At 39.7% G+C, this 19,312-nt stretch overlaps 1 protein-coding gene across 1 annotated transcript; it reads right to left on the bottom strand.

The window, feature by feature from the left end:
- Positions 1-1,090: 1,090 nt before the first annotated feature.
- LOC145463117 (meprin A subunit alpha-like) lies at positions 1,091-17,047 on the bottom strand. The gene is made up of 14 exons (XM_081446828.1): positions 16,819-17,047; positions 15,985-16,074; positions 13,568-13,753; positions 11,769-11,883; positions 10,521-10,708; positions 10,041-10,259; positions 9,229-9,396; positions 7,614-7,793; positions 6,660-6,806; positions 5,227-5,483; positions 3,748-3,829; positions 2,594-2,739; positions 1,468-1,617; positions 1,091-1,173 (listed from the first exon to the last, which is right to left on the bottom strand). Exons 1-13 carry the CDS (start codon positions 16,898-16,900, stop codon positions 1,474-1,476), a joined length of 2,004 nt encoding a protein of 667 aa, XP_081302954.1. The 5' UTR covers positions 16,901-17,047; the 3' UTR covers positions 1,091-1,173; positions 1,468-1,473.
- Between the last annotated feature and the right edge of the window lie 2,265 nt (positions 17,048-19,312).

Below are 19,312 nucleotides of genomic sequence, written 5' to 3'. Positions count from 1 at the left end.
GTTGAAAACATTTTAACTTTGACTCATTCGAAACAGGCTGTACTGGTAAAGAGGTTTAACAGGTTGTATGATTGCCCGGGTGCCACTGGAAAAACGTATTTTCTGGGCAGCCAGTATTCCATGGTTAGAAACCTTTGAGCTCCTCGTAATTTTTTTTTTTTGTTTGGTTTTTAGCTTTTCGGTACCTTTATGTGTTTGTGCAGGTTGCGTTACACTTGTGATGCCCACTAGTGAACACCAGCCTTTGCACCGTACGGTAATTCTCAACTCATGTAAAAGCAGGTTAAAGCTCCTAATGGTGCCGAGATATAGGAGAATCTTCGTTTACAATATTTGCCTCATTAGCATAAGCGATACAGTTTCTCATAGAGCTACAAGAACATTAGTTTTGAATATTGAAAGGGTTAAAAACTCCAAATTTCACAAAGAACGTATGAGCTCACTAGCGCTTTTGCCACCCAGAAAGTTTGGAGTTTTTGAAAGCCAATTTCACTTCGAATTTTACACCCAAAGAGCCAAACATTTTACAAGCTCTTAAGTTAAATGTTAGTAGTCTAATCGTGTCTAGCGTGACGCGTTCTCTGCGCAAAGTCGAATCTTTATGAGGAAAAATGTAAACAATGACGTCAGCAGAGGTTCGTGTATATTGGTTCGGAGAAGTAAGATAAAAAAAAATGTAAAATATAACTAAGTGATTGTGGTGGTCTTCAGACATAAATGTTTCGAGTTAACCAAACATGGTTAACATGCCAACTGGTAGGAAGTTGCCCTAAGGTGTGGCTAAGGAGCTGAATTTGGGAATACAGAGGCCAAATCCTGGCAAGGGAGGAAGGCTTGATCCCGGGATCTCTGGATTACGAGCACAGTGTCCACGACGAGATATCTTTAGTCTCCTTTACAGCCGTCTTTTGGGATGTCACGCAATTGAGTATGCGAGGGTTGTGTGACATCATGAAAAATGGCTTCGGAGAAGACTAAGATATGTTGGGATTACAATAGAAAATGTACTGAAAGAATCGGTCGACATCCTCCATGTAAAAACTACTTTTCCAAGGTTGATTTTCTTTATTGAGATTTTCAAAATTACAGAAACCAAGTGTAATTGGTATTAGTTTCCAGAGCGTTGTGCTCATGACATTTGAATAAATCCCTGTGTGAATTGATACCTCCCTCCTGCAGCGAAAGAAAAACAAAACATTTTAAGGATGGTACCTACTAAATAGAAAGGTCTTGTCGCCGGATTAGGACCATGTGGAAAAAGTAGATCATAGCAAGGGCTATTGGAATCCACAAAGAAAACTGGGGGTAACCACGCAATTTTCCGAGATAATTAGCCTTAGATCTCGAACAAAATACTGACATCAGCATTTTTCTGAAAAAGAAGGAAAAGATTTTTGTTCACAGCTTTCCTTAGAATTCGCCTAATTTATAGCACAATTTTATTTTCCAAACAAAACCTTTTCTCACCTGATCCTATATTATTTTATAAACGTAGTTTGTCCAGCTCTTTCCAACTCCTTGCCAGCACATCTGGGGAGGTGCGATTCCGTACTTATCATACTGTACCGTGTCGGCACTACCACTCCAACATTCTCCATAGAACTGCATGCCAAACACCTAAAATAGCGGGGGAAATTAAAGGATTGGTTCATGCTTAGCTTGCGTATATCGAGTTTTAGTATAAACCCACCTAGCGTTCTATCACGAATGCCGTTCTCTGATTGGCTACTCTACTCACTATTCTGTGATAGATAGTGGGTAGCGTAGCAGTGTGCCCTTGTTAACAAAGTGACGTCCGTTTCTTGGCGTTTGCGAAGTGTCTGTGAAGAGCGACTAGTAGATCTATACTAAAACAATTAAATTATTCGTTCTCGATTTCTATGCATGATAGTTGACTCGGGCTTCGCTGAAATCTCGACCTAATTTAATGGATGCACGCGGGAAGTTTGGGGAGCACGAAAGAAGCGTAAGAGTTGCTCGAGGCGATAGCAGAGAGTAACTCTAGCTTCTTCAGTGCTCTCCAAACTTCCCGCGTGCATCCATAACTCGATATACGCACAGCTAAAAGCATGAACCAATTCTTTTTTAACATGGTGACAACAACTTGGGCGCTAAAACATGTTTTATTTGTGATTAACTATCAAGTTCTCACAACGCACGGTGAAGAAAAACAAAGGTCATTGGGGTCCTAACACGCCAGAATCGGTTGTGCAACAGTTGAACGAAAACGCTTAACCCGCTTTCCAAAATTGTCGACAAAAAATTCGCTTCATCGAATTAATTATAATAAAAATGTAGGCAAACAAAGTCAAAATACTCAAGTTTAAGTAAACGTCTTAGCTCGGTAAAAGTCAAAACGATTCCAAAATATAGAAAACTGAAATAAAAGTATAAACGCCCCAAAAATTTTTACCTACGCTTACCATATTTGTAGAGCATGGTATAATGGTTTATATACCACGATGACTGAGCCAATGAAAACTCTTGATCCAGTTTTTAATAATTTAGTATAACACGAGGTCGAGTGAGAGCTCTTGTCAAGTCAAGTCAATAGTCGTCATGATCGAGTCGAGCGATCATTTCACCAACTAACCTTGTAGCCTTTTCCTTGAGCAACATTAGCGCAGTTCGCGATGGTCTTTCCAATGTTGTACCAGTCAATTTGTCCCCGAAAACTTTTCAGTAGGTTAGGAATTGCACGCGCGGGCTTTGAGTCTTTGTAACAACCAACAGCTTCAACTACAAAAAGAAAAAAAGGAGTCTAGAAATGTTACAACTAATGATGATAATGGTAACGATAATGACAATGATAATGATTATGATAATGATAATGATAATGATAATGATAATGATAATGATAATGATAATGATAATGATAATGATAATGGCAGTAGTGGCAATGGCAGTGGTAATGGTAATGGTAATGATTATGATGATAATAATGATAGTTAAGTTTTGTATTGCAAACATAAGCTTTCAAATGCGCCTCACGAATTCATAGAAAATAATAAAATTAAAAATAAATAAACTGATGACATGCGAGTTTAAATGAAATTGCATGTTCCCTGATCCCGATTTTAAATCTTCTGCATGTTGGCAATTAACCTTTTTAACGGTCGCCTTCTTAGGAGAGACGCCTCCTTGTCGAAGTGTTCACGAGTGAGGACAAAGTTATTTAATTAGCAACGCTGGTTGCGCCGCAAAATTGCACAAAAATGCTTAGGAATATTACTTTTGTTGTACTCTTGCATCAGACCAAACAAAGAAAGAGGGCAACCAAATTTTTGTTTTTGTTTTTGTTTTTGTTTTTTTGTTGTTTTTTTTTGGAGCAACTTATGACTATTTAAGAACAAATTTCGAGCAACTTTTTGAGAAATTGCGGGCAAGTTTTTGGGAAATCTCGAGCAATTTGTGGAAAGCCCAAAACAAGACTAACTGTCTGCATAAATAGGAGTTTGCCTTCGGGAGATGCCTAGTTACTCAGAGGTTATGAATGTAGTGATTTCTGTGTGGCCACGGGAGGTGTTTGCATACTGGAAGATGCAAATTGTTGAACATTAGACAACGTGGTTGGAAAAAAATAACGAGCTTGCTCGATCTCTTTGAAATGAAACTTGTGCTTTTGCCGATCGATGCGGATGTGACATTTGAAAATGGAAACTACTGGCGTATTTGAACCAGCATATTGTTTCCTCGAGTGCACGTTTCTTTGAGTTCTACAAAGAATAGTGGAGAAAACTGACTTACGACAGGGGGACTCTTTGAAGCTGATGTCGTCTAGAGCAATGTCTGCACGGAAGTTCGATCCACGGACAGCTTCGAACACCAACTGTCGAGAATAAAGTAAATGAAATGTTTAATGACATCGATACAGGAACGCAAGGCTGAGTCACGTGTGGGAAGTCTTTACTAAAAGAAGCTCGAGGAGCTTGGGCTCCAGTAGACTGTTCGCGGCCTCTATTTTTCAACACACGCGAAAGAAAAAGCGAGGGCGAAGCACGAAGGGGTGGTGGGGGGGGGGGGGGGGGGAGGTAAGCGAAGCGAGCCAAACGAAAAATACTTTTCTCTGTTTTTCTCGGTCCCCGCCCCCTTTTGCGCTGGCGTCCAGTTCTCTCGCGTTCAACGAACGAATACACATACGGGAAAATAGTGGGCTGTAAACAGTCTAGGGCCCCAACTCAGCCTCAGGATTTATGGTATCGTTTGAGCAAACAACAATATGGCATGCTTTGAATGTGCCTATTTTTAGAGACCGAGACAGAGGAAATATCTGTCTCTCTTCACCTGCTGCTTTTCTTCCACCCGAGAGACGTTCATACTGTTGTCGTAGCCAGTCTCAACAAGAACCTAGCAGTGCCTCTGACAATTAAATCTGGTTGCTCGAGCCTTGACAAAACGAGCGACTCGCGAGAATCCCTTACAGGCCTTATTTTGATTGGCTTGAGAACAATGAAAGTGAGTGGAAGTAGAGTGCGTTCCTTTGTTGCTGCCGAAGCGTTAGCGAAGACAGCACACCTATTCTTGAAAGCATTTAAGAATTTGGTTCCAAATTTCGGTTCCATCCATCGATCCATTGTTCGACCAAGAAACAGCGTATCACCGACTTGCATATATGGTGCATCAAAGCGACCAATGAATCCGTGACCAGAGTGGATTCATCGGTTCCTTTGATGCACCATGATCTGAGTGATCTTAGATCACTCGTCCTGATCCAGATCACTCCAAACGAACGCACCCTAAGAAATCAGCGATTCGATTGAGCCAGCCACGTGTTTGTCAGCTAGACATGCGCAATTCAACCGGGAGTCGATGTTTCGGACTTCCTAACATATTATTACAGGAACTGTAACTTTTTGATATGCATTTTTATCAAATGAATAAAGACATTATCATTGTCATTATCATTATCATTATCATTATCATTATCATTATCATTATCATTATCATTATCATTATCATTGTCATTGTCATTGTCGTTGTCATTATCATTATCATTATTATTTCGTTGAGTACATCCTACAAGATACTTTGACAGCTAAAAATAACGGCGTTTCGTTATGAACACCCTAAGTGAGACCACAGTCCTCGATTTATGCCCATAAGCGAGACGAAAAGCATCTTCGACCTCTTCATATGGTAGTCCCGGCCCCCCTCCCCACGAATTCAGCAAAGAAGTGCGATATTTTCGGACTTTGATCGAAACTTTCCAGGGTCCCGTAAATTCACCTGATATTTTGAAGAACTGCTATTAAGAGTAACTTGAGCCATTTTCCACTGATCTCCTTGATCGCCGGACAAGGACCAAACTTTCCTCAGGCTCCCCGTGACAGGTTTGATATACACATTCAACTCTCCCATCCCTTCACCATACATGTGGTACCAAAATGTCAGACATCGACCTCCAGTTGCCGGGAAGGTTTGGCTGAGTAATTTCGCCTTCTCGCCTGCACTGATGCCACTAGTTTCCACGAATAGGTAGTGGCCTGAAGAGAAAGAAAATTCACTGAGATAATGTATTATAAAGTATTTTCTCGCGTTTTGGAATGCACGCTTGTTGTAGTGATATTTCAGATGTTTAACAAATTGCCGTCACCTCAGTTTTCATGTGTCTCTTCAGTTATTGATCTTGAATTTCGCCCTAACATTGTCAAAGTAGCTGTGGATCGCCGAGTGGATCCGTAGACTAGTACTGCGGATGAGAAAATTAAGGACAGACACTTGAAAAAATGACGTTAAATTTGCTTTTTACTCTAAATTATCGCATAAATGATAAATTCATGTGTCTGTCCGCCTATTGGCAACGAAAATTAGCCAATGAGTGCGCGAGAATTGGTGCAGTTATTGCAAAATCGGTATTCATACTTAGTATTGTTTCGCTTTGGTAGAGCGCATGACTGTTGGTATTTCGGTATATCAGGCGGTTTTTTTTCTTTTTTTTCACTCCAGTGCATCTCTCGCTTCTGACATTTCTGTGGTTTTTCTACCCTTTCCCTTTATTTTTGCTGTTAGTTTAAAGCCATAGCTGAATAGTTTAAGTTTTGTCCTCGTTTCACTGCGGCGTGATTGGAGAACATTGTAATATTCATTCAGACAGATTATCACAGACTTTCGCTGATAAGATCTAAATGAAGAAGTTGTGAGCAGCGACAGTTTCTGTAACGCCAAGGAGTCTAGCCTCGGTTTTCAAGTCTTCTCCCAGCGACTTAGCTAATAGCGCGCCTTATAATAAAGCGGTTTCCATCATGTCTACTTGCGGTCTGGCCTACTTGCGGCTACATTGGTCCAAAAAACAACTATTTTGGCCTAATACTGTGTTACGAATACACGTTTGCCTGTTTAACCAGGCAAGTGAGTTCTCACCAAGACTGTTCTCGCAAACAATAATTGATCACCCGAGCTCGTTTACAAGCGAAATATCGAGAAATGACAACCGCCTAAAGGGGGCAAGCTCTCTTCACTCATAGCTTTGTCTGATACCCCAAGCGGATCAACAGTTAGTCACGTTCTTATCTCGCAAGTAGTAGCTAGTCTTTACTCTCGAGGACGAGACACGCTATGTTCCGCTGTGCAATGGTTGGGCTCAAGCCTGACTCTTCCCCAGTCATTTGTCATCTCGTGATGTTAGAAGACTGGCAACCAGGATTGTTTTGATTGGTTACCTGAACCTGACGTGTGGTCCCCGGATGGTCCTGTCTTGCTTGATAGGGTGCTGCCAATGTTTCGCTCCCAGTTGAAGTTTGATGGATTATTTGGATCATTTTTCCAGTGACACATGCCATCAAAGTCAAATTCACAGTCATCGGGCCCTGAAATACGAGAACATAAATGGAAAGACTGTGTTTCTGTATGAAACCATGGGAGACGCGAACGCTTAACTCAAGCATCGTGGTTGATTGCTTTTTAGCTTCGAGAAATCAACGAGAACCTCCAATTATAATCTCAGTACAAAAGCAACGGTTTAAAAACAAAACAAAGATGACACATATTGATGGCTGCTTATACTTTCGTAAATGCTAGACGAACATTTCATCGGCCTCCATTGGTCGGTGTCGACCATGGACTATGCACCCATGTGGTCGTTTCCTGCTGTAGTGACGTCACGGCTGAGACAGCATCGGCTGTGGTTGGTCAGTCCGATTCTGGAGTGGCTAGTGAGGTGGCAGTCTCCACCGCAAGTGTGGGTGTTCGCAGGGTTGTCTCCACAGAGGGGCCATCACTTTGCAACTACTGTGGCCATGGATTGCTAACATTTACTCTATACGATAGGAAGTGAATGCTGGCTACAGCTAGTTGCAAAAATGTTGATACACTAAAAGTTGTGCAAAAAATTAAATGGATTTACGCACTTAAATGGATCGCAAATAACAAATTTGTCACAGAATAACAATCAGTCCCCTCTCCCCAATTCACTGTTGCTCATTTAAGTTTTGTACATGATATCACTTAGCTGGCAACATTGCAAAGGGAAGGGGGAGGAGTGAAGAGTTGTCTCTCGTTAAGGTAAAATGTCTCAGCTACTTTTGCAACTGGTTTTAGCTCGAAGCATTGCTCGTGTGATAAAAGCCCACAAAGCATTCCGTGATGTTCGATTCTCTTCTGTCTCATTTACCTACCAATTCCACAAGACTTCAGCTTGCACACTTGCGAGCTCTTTGAACTTCCAACGCACGGTTTGCCTTGATACCTTGTCGGGGGGTCGTCACAAGACCTCGTTCGGGTTTGCTTTCCAAATCCACATATAGCATCACACAGACCCCATGATGACCAGCGGCCCCAGTGACCATCGATGGGAGCTATAAAAACATAAAAACAAATAAATGTCTAAAATTTGAAAATAGAATACATTATTATAGGAAATTAACGCTTGTGTTTATTAACGTATTTGAAATTAACACGACTTAAATTAACGCGAATTGAAGGTAAATTTGCTTCCCAATAAAAGAAATTAACGCGAGAGAGGGAGCAAAATTTCAAAATGAGGGAAATTAACCCGCCTGCTACACCAAATTAAAAAAAAAAAAAAACAGAATTTGTTGAGAACAGGAACCAATTTATTGTAACACTGTAAAGCTGACAGCGAACACGAACAAAATTCAGTTGAAGTACAATAAGCGATTTACTAATGTGAAAGATTGATGTGAAATGCAAAGTGAGCGAATAAAATTCATTGTTTGGCTGTGTCAAGAATGTCTGGAGTGTGTCACAGATTTGGTGGAAAATAATGGCAGGTAACTTCGCGGAAATTAACGCGCAACTTAATTAACAGCGCGGAAATTAACATTAACATAAATTAACGCGACTTAAATTGACGCGAATTTTTGAAATTCGCGTTAATTTCACGAAACGTTAATTTCCTATAATAAGGTAGCATTAACGATGACCTCTTCAAACGACCAACGAGTTCGTCGATGTTTTGAATAGCTAGCACAAGTTACTGCAGCAGTGACTAAACGTTGATGATATTAATGCGGTCATGAAAACACAACAATTGACCGCTTAACAATAGGATTATGAGCTCAGGATTTCTAGTGTATGATCAATCGAGAGCGAATAATCTAATTATTCAGTCTAGTATAAATCTGTTAGTCGTTCAAAGCTTCATTTAAATCCTCTTCACAGACACTTCGAAAACGCCAAGAAGCGGCTGCCATTTTGTGAGCAACTGCACAGTGCTGGTTTATGCTAATATATTATAATCTGTTATGCGCTATGTTATGCATTTTAATTTACTTGTTAATTATTAGTATATTAATGTCTGTTTTTCATTGGTATAACTATTTCGATTTGGGCTATTTTAAGTTTGTATATATTAACTTTAATTTGGACGCACAGCTTCATTGTGAATAACTGTTAGCTCTCTGAATTACATGCTTAATAAAGTGTTTGATTTGATTTGGCTACTCCGCACTATCTCCAACAGAAGAGATAGTGAATAGCGTAGCCAATCAGAGAACGGCATTCGTGATAGAATGCAAGTAGATTTAACATTAAAACCAGATACGTAAAAATATCGTGGATTCGTTACCAGGACTGATCATGAAAATACAGAATATAGCGTTTTCTGGTAAAAGGTATTAAAGAACATAAGCGTCTTTTGTCTTCAACGGATAAAACTTTGTGATTTTTATCCGTCGAAGACAGTAGACAGGCTGTCGACAGCTTATGTTTTTTAATACTTTTTACCTGAGAACGTTATATTCTATATTATCATAACAGCAGATAGCTGACCATGACACTCTTTGACATCGCACTTGACTTGGTTCACTTGCACTCCATACGGATCCGCGCCAGGGCAGTCGTTGCTCGGATCACTGGAGCTGCAGAAACGTTGTCGGATTTTATCGCAGTAGGTACTGCATGGACCAAATGCAGACCAAGAACTCCAGCTGCCATTTGCTAGTGATCAAGAACACAAGGAACAAACGGACATGTTTACTGTGAAACGTTTGAACTAAAAAAGGGCTGACACTTGAAACATCACCTTCATTGACTTGCAACGGCGGTTTATTTACTTTCATGAACTTCATGTCGATAAACACCGTTAAGTTTTTCATTTTCCCGTCAGCGCAGCCCACTATGCCATTTCCTTTAAAAACTAATAGGTCTGGTTAATGGTGGACCTAAGACCTGCCCGCAGAAATCCTATGAAACCTTTAACAGAATGAGGAAGGGCTCGTGCATGCGTTCAGACTTGGACAACTTTCACTTCGTAAACCAGAAAATGTCACCTGTCAAGTATATGAGATGTAAATGCATGCATTGGTGGGACAGTTAAGGGTCTATGGCGGTGACCTGCCTCAATGAAACTTGAGCAAACGTCGCGTTTAATATTCTCAACATTTCATTTTTATCGCTCAAATAGCTATTCGCCGTCTTGCGCAGAGAAAGATATACGTTACATATATCCTTCCAAACTGTTTCTTCAGCCCCTTAAGAGATCGGCTATTTAATTTGGTTCTCAATTAAATGAAATTTCAAGTTGCAGATTCAATGAACAGTACAAAGAGTTTATTATTTCCCCAAGAACTGCGTTCTCTTACCTGCACAGTCATAGAGTACATTGATCTCATGAACATCCAAGTCAGTGAATCCGTCTCTTTGTCCTAGGGGACGGTTGGGATCCAGTATGGACCGAATGGTGTCCTTACCATTTTTGCTGAAACTCTTACGCCCGTAGTGCATGATGGAGTCAAAATCATACGGGATCTTTAGCAGGTCAATATCGCGATGGTTGTACTTGTTAAAGTTATGGTCTTCATCTAGAATGGATTTCAAAAGTAATGAACAAAAATTGTGATTTGTTGTTCTGTACAATAAGTTTTTCTTGAGTTTTTTTTTTTTTTTTTCTTCTTCTTCTTCTTTTTTTTTGCTTTGTTTTTGTTTTGCTTTTTTGCACGTTCATTGTCTTGTAAATCAAATCATTTCCATATGAGAGGCTGTGCTCTACGACTCGTTTTTCAGAGGTAAAAAGCAACGTATTAAGCTGTGGCATAAGAGGATTAAAGCTCTCGGCTAATTACATTGCTCTATGTTCTCCCAGAGGACCTCCACATATAGATTTCTGTCAGGTCGTGACTGTTCATGCCAAAAACCGGTTGCATGCATAAGTTCGTGCATTATTGTCCCTTTGTGGTTGCAACCGGGGCCCAGTGACAGCTGCTGACCAATTCCTGTCATCCAATACTGACGGCCAACTGCTGACCAGCACCTGATAAACAAAATCGCGAAAAACATCAGAATGGGTCTCAGAATGGTTGACTAAGAAATCCTTCTCAGAGAGTCAGAACTTATTATCAAAATGTTAAAGAAGCTAGCGCTATGTCTCGACAAAATCATTTTTGATAAGTACCCAGGAGGGTTTACGTGCCGTAGCTAGATAAAGAATTCTCAAACACATTAAGAAGGAATCTGCCAGAAGTTCGTGAAACAAGCGGACAAAAACTTTGCATCGAGATTATTCAATTTGTATTGCAAACTTCTGTGCGACTGTTTTAAATATATTCTCAAAACAGATCATTTCTAGAAACATCAAATTTCGAAAACAAATTTTGAAGCTCATGGGGAAACACTTGAAAGCACTGGTGAAATGAAACACAATTTCTCTGAAATTTGAAATTTATTTTTTCGAGTTCCCGTAAGAAATTGTTTCCGGTGTTATTGCAGGCAACTATTTATGCCTTTAACCTTAAAAAATGTAGAAGGACTGTAAAAAAATTAAAATTATTCTGGTACAAGGTTTTTGTCCACTAAAAGCAGGATTTCGTCTTAATAACTCATTCAGTGGATTCAAGCTTGAATCAGTGTTCAAAACACTGTTAGAGGAATAGACCTTGATTCTGTATTAATAACATTGCACTATAAAAATTACTCTTTTGGATTCCAGAAACCCTAAAATATTACAGGCTAAGGTTTAGGACAAGAAACCATGCTTAAAAGGTACAGATAAATTAAAAGTAACAAATAGTGTAAAGATTGTGGCAGATTGAGAGGTTGGACGATAAACTCGAAAAAGCCTGGATAACGTTTTGAAAAAACACTTTCAATGAGGCAAGCCCAAGATTTTATAACAGAAAAGAAACTTCAACTCTAGAAATTGAATTTATACTATTCAAAAGCTAGATACCCCAGTTGGAACTATAAATACCTCCACACTCTCCCCTCCTGTGAATGCTTTATACTTCACGGGGACTGCAGGTAGTTTAACCACCCCCCCCCCCTCCCCCTCTCTCCCCGGTAGTTTAATAGTGGCAACTTGACTTTGTGCTTACCCTTTATCGTGAATGAATAGAATAAACAAAGGCTCGTTGGTCCTCTTGACAAATCTCAGACACGTGCGGTTTTCAAATTCGGATATAGCTTCTTGAATAGTTGATTTGAAGCTCTCTTGAAGGCAACAGATAAATCAAATATAAGATATTATCCTCCTCTAATATAGAATTAACCAGCCACTGAGGATTGACACGAAGTTCCCTTGCCCAGGTGTCTCATTCATTTTCAGAACACAAAGTTACGGTGTGACAGAGTTGTAAGACTCTTGGTGACTAGCCTCCCAGGCAGACGTTCTTATGGCTCTTCACAGATGTTCAAATGTTATTGTTTATAGTGGTCAACACCTTCACCTAACTAGTTCACAGGCACACCACTTAAGGACGTTCGCGCTGATTGTTTCTGTGCATCCTTACTGTGCACGCAAATTCACACGCCACGTCATGATTGAGAGAGCGCGCTAAGTAAAATGTAAACTGAAAAATGATAGGGCAGATGGCCATTGCTATAGCTTTACCTAGATTTAACGATCGTGGACGTTCCATGACCCCTATTTTTCTTTTGATGGATCATTTTCTCTACTGATTTTCTACGCTTAGCGAAAAAAGGAAGGAAATCTATCGATTAGAAGTTTGAATATTTGCAAAATGCGCCATCGAATTCCGTTCTTTTTAGCTCTTCGTTTATTTGTGTGGCGGTTTCAAATGCCTCTTGAAGGGTTACGTTTTGTGAAAACGTTGACAACGGCTTCACTTATACAAAATATTACTAGGATAGTTGTCTCCGTCGATTCATCTCAGTTTGATATTTTAAGCTAAAACCCCTGCAGATCATGCCGATTAACACCTTTACACCAAATTTTCAAAATCAGACTAGTTTTCCACACGCTTTATCTCTGAAACGAAGTCCGTGGCCCCCAATTATTTTTTTCATTTTTGAAACAGGTAATTCATTATCTGTACATGCATGTCCGCAGTATATGTTTGAAGAAAATTTATCGAGTAGAACATTTTCGCGCGAACGTCCTTAAACTGAAAGAAACATATATATCGACTAAACATTATAGGCTTAAAAATCCCAACTGGCAGGAGGCAGACCACTTGACTATTTACAAGCATGACCGCGGAGTAGAACTAGGGTCTACTAAGAAAACAACTCCAATTAAGTGGTCAGAGCGGGACTTGAGCCCGCGACCTCCGGAGTTCAAGTCCGGCGACTCTAACCACTCGGCCACGCTGCCTCACGCAATCTTGGAGAGGAAACTGAATTTCCCATGTCACCAGGTACACCATGTGTTGTAAAAATCTAGTTGCTCTTTTCAGTGCGGTATTTTTGTTTTAAACATAATCCGATACCATGCTGATGGCTCAGTTTTGTTTTCTTATATAGAGAACATATATTCGAGAACCGTGCACAATAGAACGATCCAAAAAGGTAATCGTTTTCTTCGAAAACACATAAATTTGTCAACTGTTCAGAGAACAGAAATTTGCAAACGACCTATTAACGGACGCTCTAGTAAAAAAATGGCGTCATTCACATCACATGCTCATGAGCAAATGGCCAGACGGTTATGACGTTTTCTCGTAGGTGTATCAGCAGAGAAAACGGGAAAAACGCTTCGCAGACGATGGGGTGGATGTGAGGACACTTTTGATGCGCTTCTATGCAAAGACCCCTGATTACTGAAAATTACTGTGTGGCCTTAGTACATACGGACATGTGTTGTTTTTGTTGTTAAGCTAGTGCATTATCAAACTATTGCAGTGCACGAGCTAGCCACGAGGTTCCTTTGTCAAACCTGGAAAGCCTCTGTGATACGCATAAGGAATAACACGAGTGACCCACAACTTCTTCCGGTCACGTGCAGCGTTTCGTTTCCGTCTCACAGGTATCGGTGCGCCATCGACATCTCCGTCATTGCTTAAATCGACGTTATCATCAGGACTTAACTTGATATCTGCCTCGTACATGTTTACGTCATTACCTAAATGAAAACAAGACGTTTGATATTTTCTCACAATTATTCTGAAATTGATGAGGTCTCAATCAAAATTTTTATTCAGCAGCATTTGGTATACACTAGTGCCCAAGCAAACTATCTGGTATATTCAATACAAAACACTATTTTTTATTAGAAAATAGCCCAAATAAAATACGCGCTCTAATTGGTTTAAAATCGTGTTTCTATTAAACAATTAGATTATAAATGAGCTCGAGATTTCTATCGCGTGGTGCGCTCTCGTCAACTATCGGGGATAGAAATCGAGAGCGAATAATCTAAACGTTTCAGTATAAATCTACTAGTCGTTCAAAACTTTATCTAAATCCAACTCACAGACACCTCAAACACGCAAAGAAGCCGCCGTCATTTTGTTAAAAAGCGTACACCGCTATGCTACACACTATCTACGACAGAATAGATAGTGAGTAGATTAGCCAATCAGAGGACAGCATTCGTGGTAGAACGCCAGTAGATTTATACTAAAACTCGACAGAAACACGGTACATGTTTTCTATTTCTTTAAATCTTACTGGAATAAGACACAATATAGTGATGTACGATTTTTCTCTCACTGTCAACAATAAACTTCACTTTCTTATAGAGTTTGGGCGATCTGCGCATAAGAGCTGCCCGTTCCAGCCCCTCGTTGACCCCTCGTTTCAGTAATCTCGATCATTTTGGTCCCTGATAACAAGGATCAAGGGCCCAGGATTACTCCGGAGACAAATGAGTTTTGAGATGTACGTCGACACTACAACGACTGTCAAGGGTTAGATTTACATCGCGAGAAAGGGTTGCTTTTGAATTAACTTTGCAGATTGCCTTCAGTTCTCAAGTAAAAGAGAAGGTCACTCCAAAAAGCTCACTCTTTTGTCTTCACCTACAGCAAGTAAACATTCAGCTTTTTCAGTCACCGACGTTTCAGCCTCTGAAGTGCCTGCTATGTTGAAGAAATTCGTCTCGAAAGAGGCGACTTCGGAAGCCGCCATTTTGAATTGTACTTAGCAGTCAGGCCACGTTTATGTGACATCATTCCGTCCGACTCGAAATTGGCGGCAAGGAGAAAAACCTGCATCTGATTTTGTATCCTTCACAAGGTCAGCAAAATGTAGTTTTCCAAGCGATTATCTACTTCACTATCTTTACTGCTATCATTTTCGGAGTTTGGAGCAAGTTTGGCTCAAAATGATACGGCTCAAGAGCAGCCCGAAAGCCATTTGGACAAAATCTGTTGGACGGAATGGCTTCACGAAAACGCGGCCTGGCCGCTGAGTGCTGTTCAAAATGGCGGCAACGATGTTGAATTTTTGGCTTCTTTGGAGACGAATTTCGTAAAGAAAACCTGCACTTTAGAGGCTGACACTTCGGTGAGGGGCTAACCTTAGTGCGAGGTTTTTATTAGCGTTGACAAAGGATATACGTTTTTTGGAGTGACCTTCTCCTTTAATGAATATTTCGACGATGTTTATAATTTGTCTGATAGTAACTCTGTATTCCTACCCGAGTAACTGTTGCCTAGGTAAAAATGAACAAATGAGTTTCACAGATGGAAGACCCCTTGAAGATTTGTTTTTCAAAGAGAGGAACTAGTTAATGTGGACTTTCTGGATGTTTTCTGTTTGGTTTATTGTTGTTGTTGTTGTTGTTGTTGTTGTTGTTGTTGTTGTTGTTGCTGTTGTTGTTGCAATTGCGGTTGCGTCCTTGTAAGGTCTTGCATGTTAAACTGTTCAGTAATAAACACCGTAATGACCAAAAGATGTTTAGGAGGATATAGAGATCATATGAAACCAAAGCACGATATATAGATGCTTTATTGATTACAAAATAAAAAAGTTAATTCTAAACTAGGCCCGATTGAAATCAATGATATGAGGAGATGTCATTTGCTATCATTAGGTGCAATAATATAATTGCAAGATCGCAATAAGATTACGATGTCCCATGTCGTCCAACATTTAGGAAGCAGATCAATCTTCGTAAGATATGAGCCTTATCTATAGGGAAAATAAAATTCGTATTTTTCTTGCCTTGTGCAAAGTGCTGTCAAGTTGATTGCAGAAGACCAGATAGGTTTTTTCCTTTTCACTTTTGTTTACTTTTAATTGTCATCTAGACAGCGATTGTTTAACATAAGGCAATTAGAAACATGTGCACTTAGAAGAGGCAAAAAGGAAATATTTAACACACGTAACATCATATATTCTGTCGCTTACCTTTATTGACTTTTTCGATGTGATCCAAAATTGTATCATCACCAGAAAGTTGGTCTTTATCGTCTTGCATGACATTATTTCCTCCATTCGCTGAAAAGTGATCCAAAAACGTTACGAAAGATATTGCCATTTTTGCCGACAAATCCACGGAAATACTTGTTGGCAATTACGTGGTTACCAGGGGCAACGAACAATCGAGCTCTCGCCTCAAACAGAATGCCTCTTTTATCGTGTTTGTCGTTTGAAAATAAATAGGCACATAAGATTTATCCATGAAAGCTCTGAATGCAAATTCGTGGTAAAAATGTTACTTCTGGGTACATTTTCCCTGTACTGTTATTTGGTTTTACCTTCTTACACTTATATCAGTCTTAGCTGGACTCAATTTGTGGTGATACTAGCTCGTATAAAATCTTCGCCAATAATTTTAGTGGTACTGTAAACAAATCTGAATTAGATATACCCGAAAGAAAATTTCTGAAATATAAACTTTTTGGACTGGCCTAGCCAACAGGGATGCTTATAGGGAAACCTTATGAATATCTATTGTTGATATACCGCGCTAAACACCTTTGTGATATAGTAACGTCGTTTTTATATAGGTTCACTTGGTCCAAGAGAGACCAAAACTCGCGTTTATGACTCTCTGTTAAACCCCCCAGCACTGAGGGACTTGCCTTTTCGACTTTTATATTAACGATATCGACTACTTTGGGACACGAACATACATTTTTCCCGTTTCAAGTTTGCCTCCTTTACAGGACGTTCTAAGTATAGCAGTTTACTCCTAACGTAAGTAAGGAATGCCACGAAACAAAAAGGAAAGTGACCTACACAACTGATGTATGTCGATGGGACTGCATAACGAGTGGACAGCACAGAGCAGGATAACAGCAATAATCTTGATCCCTTCCATGGCCGAGCAAACGTAGAAAGTGATCTTTGCTTGTCAAGCTGAGGTTTCAAAACACAAATGCCGGTCAATACAGTTCGTTTCCTCTACAGATGTTAAGGTCCCATGAGCTAGTAAAGAGGAAGAAGGAACCAGCGCAGGAAGAGATTAACAGAGGCTTGGATAACAGGCTATTAACTCTGATGCAAAATAGATCTATTTTGACAGCTAAACTGTTTGTTTAAGCGGAATGTAATTTCGGCATATGTTGCTAACTTGATTTTGAGAAGCTAAAGATATCATTTAGGAAAATACAATAGTGCTGTGTTGCCTGGCTAGATTGGACATCCACAAAGAATGTTTACTCTTTTGCCGATTGCGGAAAACGCATCAAGCATCAGTACATGCTGGGACATGAAACAGAAAAACAAAAACAAGACCTGTAAGATATGGGGATTTATTTCATGGTGTTACCGCGTTTACCCAGGGAAGTAACCAATTAGTTAGTGTCATTGCAAGTGTGCAATAACAGACGTATTTCGTAACTCCTCGTCAAATTTGCTGATAAATAATAATAACGAACAACTTACACTGTTGTCATGTCATGGATATAGTTTATTTCGCCCTTTCGCGATTTTAATTAATTTTCAAATATTCATTTTTTTTTTTTCGCTTAATTTGTGCGTGTATTTACCTATGTCTTCACCATTATCACGTCATGCGATTTTGAGAGATTTCAAAAATTAATTAATGTCTGCCTTTATGGGCCATAGCTGACTATCCTGAATCACCTTCTAGTGTCATATTTAAGGAATATTTCTTCCTTTCGCCGAAATATTGCTTGTTTTAAACTACTAAATCACTTATCGGTTACCTTTATCACCGGATAATACGTGACGATATGTATCTCAGAGATATGTGGTAAGTATGGCCTTAAAAACAATTTTCAGTTTAAACAGTGAATGTCAGAAATGTTTCCCAACATCTTTCAACTGAAAAACGCTATAAATTCGAGGGTGGTATAATTTCACCTGTTCTGAAACACTCAGCTCGTTCTACAATCTTCATCAATTCATAAAAAAGCACTAATAAAGAGCCCTGCTTTGAAACCATATCGTTAGTCGTTTTTTGATGGTTCATACAGTTTAATTAACACTGATTAGCCCCAAAACCAGTTTTCCCTATCGGTTGCCATCTCAACAACATTTGCAATAAACGGGGTTTTTTGACCTACCTATAAAAATTGATTGTATCAGACTTTCGGGCGCTTTTGAGAGATTTTTGCTGCGTTAATTGTGACTATAATATAGATAGGACCATGTGCGCGCTCTGATTGGTCAAAAACACATGTTTTATCAGAGTATAAAACATAAAAATGCGTGTTTTATTGTTTTGCGCGTGTAAATTCTATATCATAAAGCAAATGAAGAAGCCTAAGCCGTGTATTACATTGTGATAAAACACTCCGGACATTTGAGAACACTCGAGAAAAGTAGAAAACACTCGCATGCGGCTCGTGTTTTCCGCTACATTTCCCTCCTGTTCTCAAATGCCCGTCGTGTTTTATCACAGTGCAATTCACGGCTTAGGCTTCTTTATTTGTTAACTATAAAACAACTCTCTTAAGGTTACAGTATACCTTCGGGTCGGCAATTTTCTTCAAATTTGGATTTTTGGGTCAAAATAGTGGTCGAAGAATAATCTCTAATTTCTGAAAAAAATTTTTGAAAAAGGCTAAATATTGGCGGAGAAATGGCGGTTTTACGTTTTCACCGGAAGCAAAAGTTTACCTCTTGATTGACAGCCCTATGGCGCGTATGCAATCTACCGAGACGATTTTTCGCGGGAATTACCTATATGGATGTCACGAATTGACTACTCAGTTGATCAGCATTGTTTTTCTGACTACCCAGCATTTTTGATATTAGGCGTGTCTCTATTAAGTTATAAGTAAACATACACCACGTTTAAACCATGGACAGGTTCGAAAAAGCGAAAACAGCGAAGAACGAATGAAAATACATCAATGAGTGAAGAAGCGAAGGTTCGCCACGCGGATGAAACTATAGTTATCGTATAAGGCGGGCAAATATTTGTGGTTAGAGAAAAGAAAGGTTCTGTAAAAATTTCGGAACTTGACAGCAATAACAGGGATGCTGACAGAGACTCTTCTGATGAGTCCGATATCGACGAATCGTCGGACTCATTGAGACCATTTGAAATATTATCCATGCACAGTTGCCCACACACAGTTGCTCTCCGCGCTGTCTTCTGTTTGTTTCCTTCGCTCAGCCACTCTAGCGTTCGTATCCTTTTTAGTCTTCCCCATTTTGCCAGACCAGCTTCCAGAAAAACCGAGCTACAGAAAAATTCTCTCTCTGCCTTCGGTTCCTTGAGCGCATTGCGAAACACAAAAGTTTTTTAGAGATTCGCACG

This window comes from Orbicella franksi, chromosome 12 (genome assembly GCF_964199315.1).
Source record: "Orbicella franksi chromosome 12, jaOrbFran1.1, whole genome shotgun sequence".
NCBI classification, from domain to species: domain Eukaryota; kingdom Metazoa; phylum Cnidaria; class Anthozoa; order Scleractinia; family Merulinidae; genus Orbicella; species Orbicella franksi.
This window is presented reverse-complemented; position numbering and strand designations above follow the sequence as displayed.

Excerpts from the sequence above, each read along its gene's own strand:
- LOC145463117 (XM_081446828.1), bottom strand. The coding sequence starts at position 16,900 with ATGGAAGGGATCAAGATTATTGCTGTTATCCTGCTCTGTGCTGTCCAC. Across the intron at positions 13,754-15,984 it reads CATCGAAAAAGTCAATAAAG|GTAATGACGTAAACATGTAC; the intron begins GTAAGCGACAGA and ends GTTTTCATTTAG. Across the intron at positions 11,884-13,567 it reads GTATCACAGAGGCTTTCCAG|AGAGCTTCAAATCAACTATT; the intron begins GTTTGACAAAGG and ends GTTGCCTTCAAG.